Here is a 1,160-nt window from a genome sequence, read left to right as displayed (position 1 = left end):
TCGAAATTTCTATGTTAAACGTGCTTGAACTCGAGCCAGATTAATATCACTGTGTGGAAATCACTCTATTTCTACAGTGTTATATAATAACTCTATTTCTAAAGTGTTATATAATAACTCTATTTAAATAACTAGCTTTGGAGTCGACTCTCGATGACTCGATGACTCGATTCCCAATTCCCGGAATGAACCCTGAACAGGTTGCAACAAGTCGATTCATTATGGAATTGTACAAAAGTAGGCTATTTCATCTATATGGGGTGTAAATCTTAAATATAGATTAAATTAATATCTTGACTACAGTGCTGTTACATAATGCAGTAAATCAATATGGGGTTGAAAAGAGAAGATGTTTCTGTATAAGAATTTTTAAGTCATTTATTCAGTATGAAACAGACCTCTCTATATAAGCATGTATTTTGGATTTATTATCCATTGTGAACTTGAACTTGAGACCAACTCAGTGTCCCTGTGTCCCCTGTGACCACCGAGAGCGCGCATCGTCGGGAGCGCGCACGGTGTAGTGCATCATTGCGGATCAGGGGGAAAGATGGCGATGCGCGCGACGCTCACGCGCTTTTCCTGCAACTTTTCAGTAGTTTTGCCTTCTCTGTCCAGAACTGTAGGGCACCAGATCCTAAGAAGGACGAACAGATCTATTTCACGGACTTTCTGCACGACCTCCTGGCTTTCCCAAGGTAAAACAAACCATTTTCTTTAAAAAGTGGATGGATGTGGAGCCCGAATTCACCACCAGCGCGAGAGAAAAATGCAGCAACTTGCAACAGTTTGGATGCGATTTCGAGTTTGTTCTGTTGCAATCCGCTTTATTGATTTTTTTTAAAACTTTTATTTAATCTCTCGGTCTCTCTGGTTTGGTAAACGCCCTGTTTGTGCTGTAGGATCTCCTGGCTAAGGTGCAGAAGTAAATTTCTGTCCTTGCGCAAATAAACTGCAAATCATGTCTAGACTTTTAATTCACTACACTGCATTGCTGTGCGTGAGTCAGAGTAACCAACTGACCTGCCTTTAAAAAAAAAAAAAAAAAAAGATCAATTCAGTTTTATTTCTATGCTCTCAGTAATAAAGGTACCAAACTGGACACTTCTTTTGTCCCACTGGTGCCACCATCAGTGAGATATCTGTGTTTGCACCTTTAG

General features: G+C 39.9%; 1 protein-coding gene across 1 annotated transcript in view; it reads left to right on the top strand.

The window, feature by feature from the left end:
- The first annotated feature begins 402 nt into the window (after window positions 1-402).
- Window positions 403-1,160, top strand: part of gcshb (glycine cleavage system protein H (aminomethyl carrier), b) — a 7,458-nt gene continuing 6,700 nt past the window's right edge. Inside the window, exon 1 of the mRNA XM_026930313.3 lies at window positions 403-698. Coding sequence (XP_026786114.1) covers window positions 551-698 — 148 coding nt within the window. The 5' untranslated portion in view covers window positions 403-550. The remainder of the gene's footprint in view (window positions 699-1,160) is intronic.

The sequence above is a fragment of the Pangasianodon hypophthalmus genome, chromosome 11, assembly GCF_027358585.1.
Source record: "Pangasianodon hypophthalmus isolate fPanHyp1 chromosome 11, fPanHyp1.pri, whole genome shotgun sequence".
Classification (NCBI taxonomy): Eukaryota; Metazoa; Chordata; class Actinopteri; order Siluriformes; family Pangasiidae; genus Pangasianodon; species Pangasianodon hypophthalmus.
This window is presented reverse-complemented; position numbering and strand designations above follow the sequence as displayed.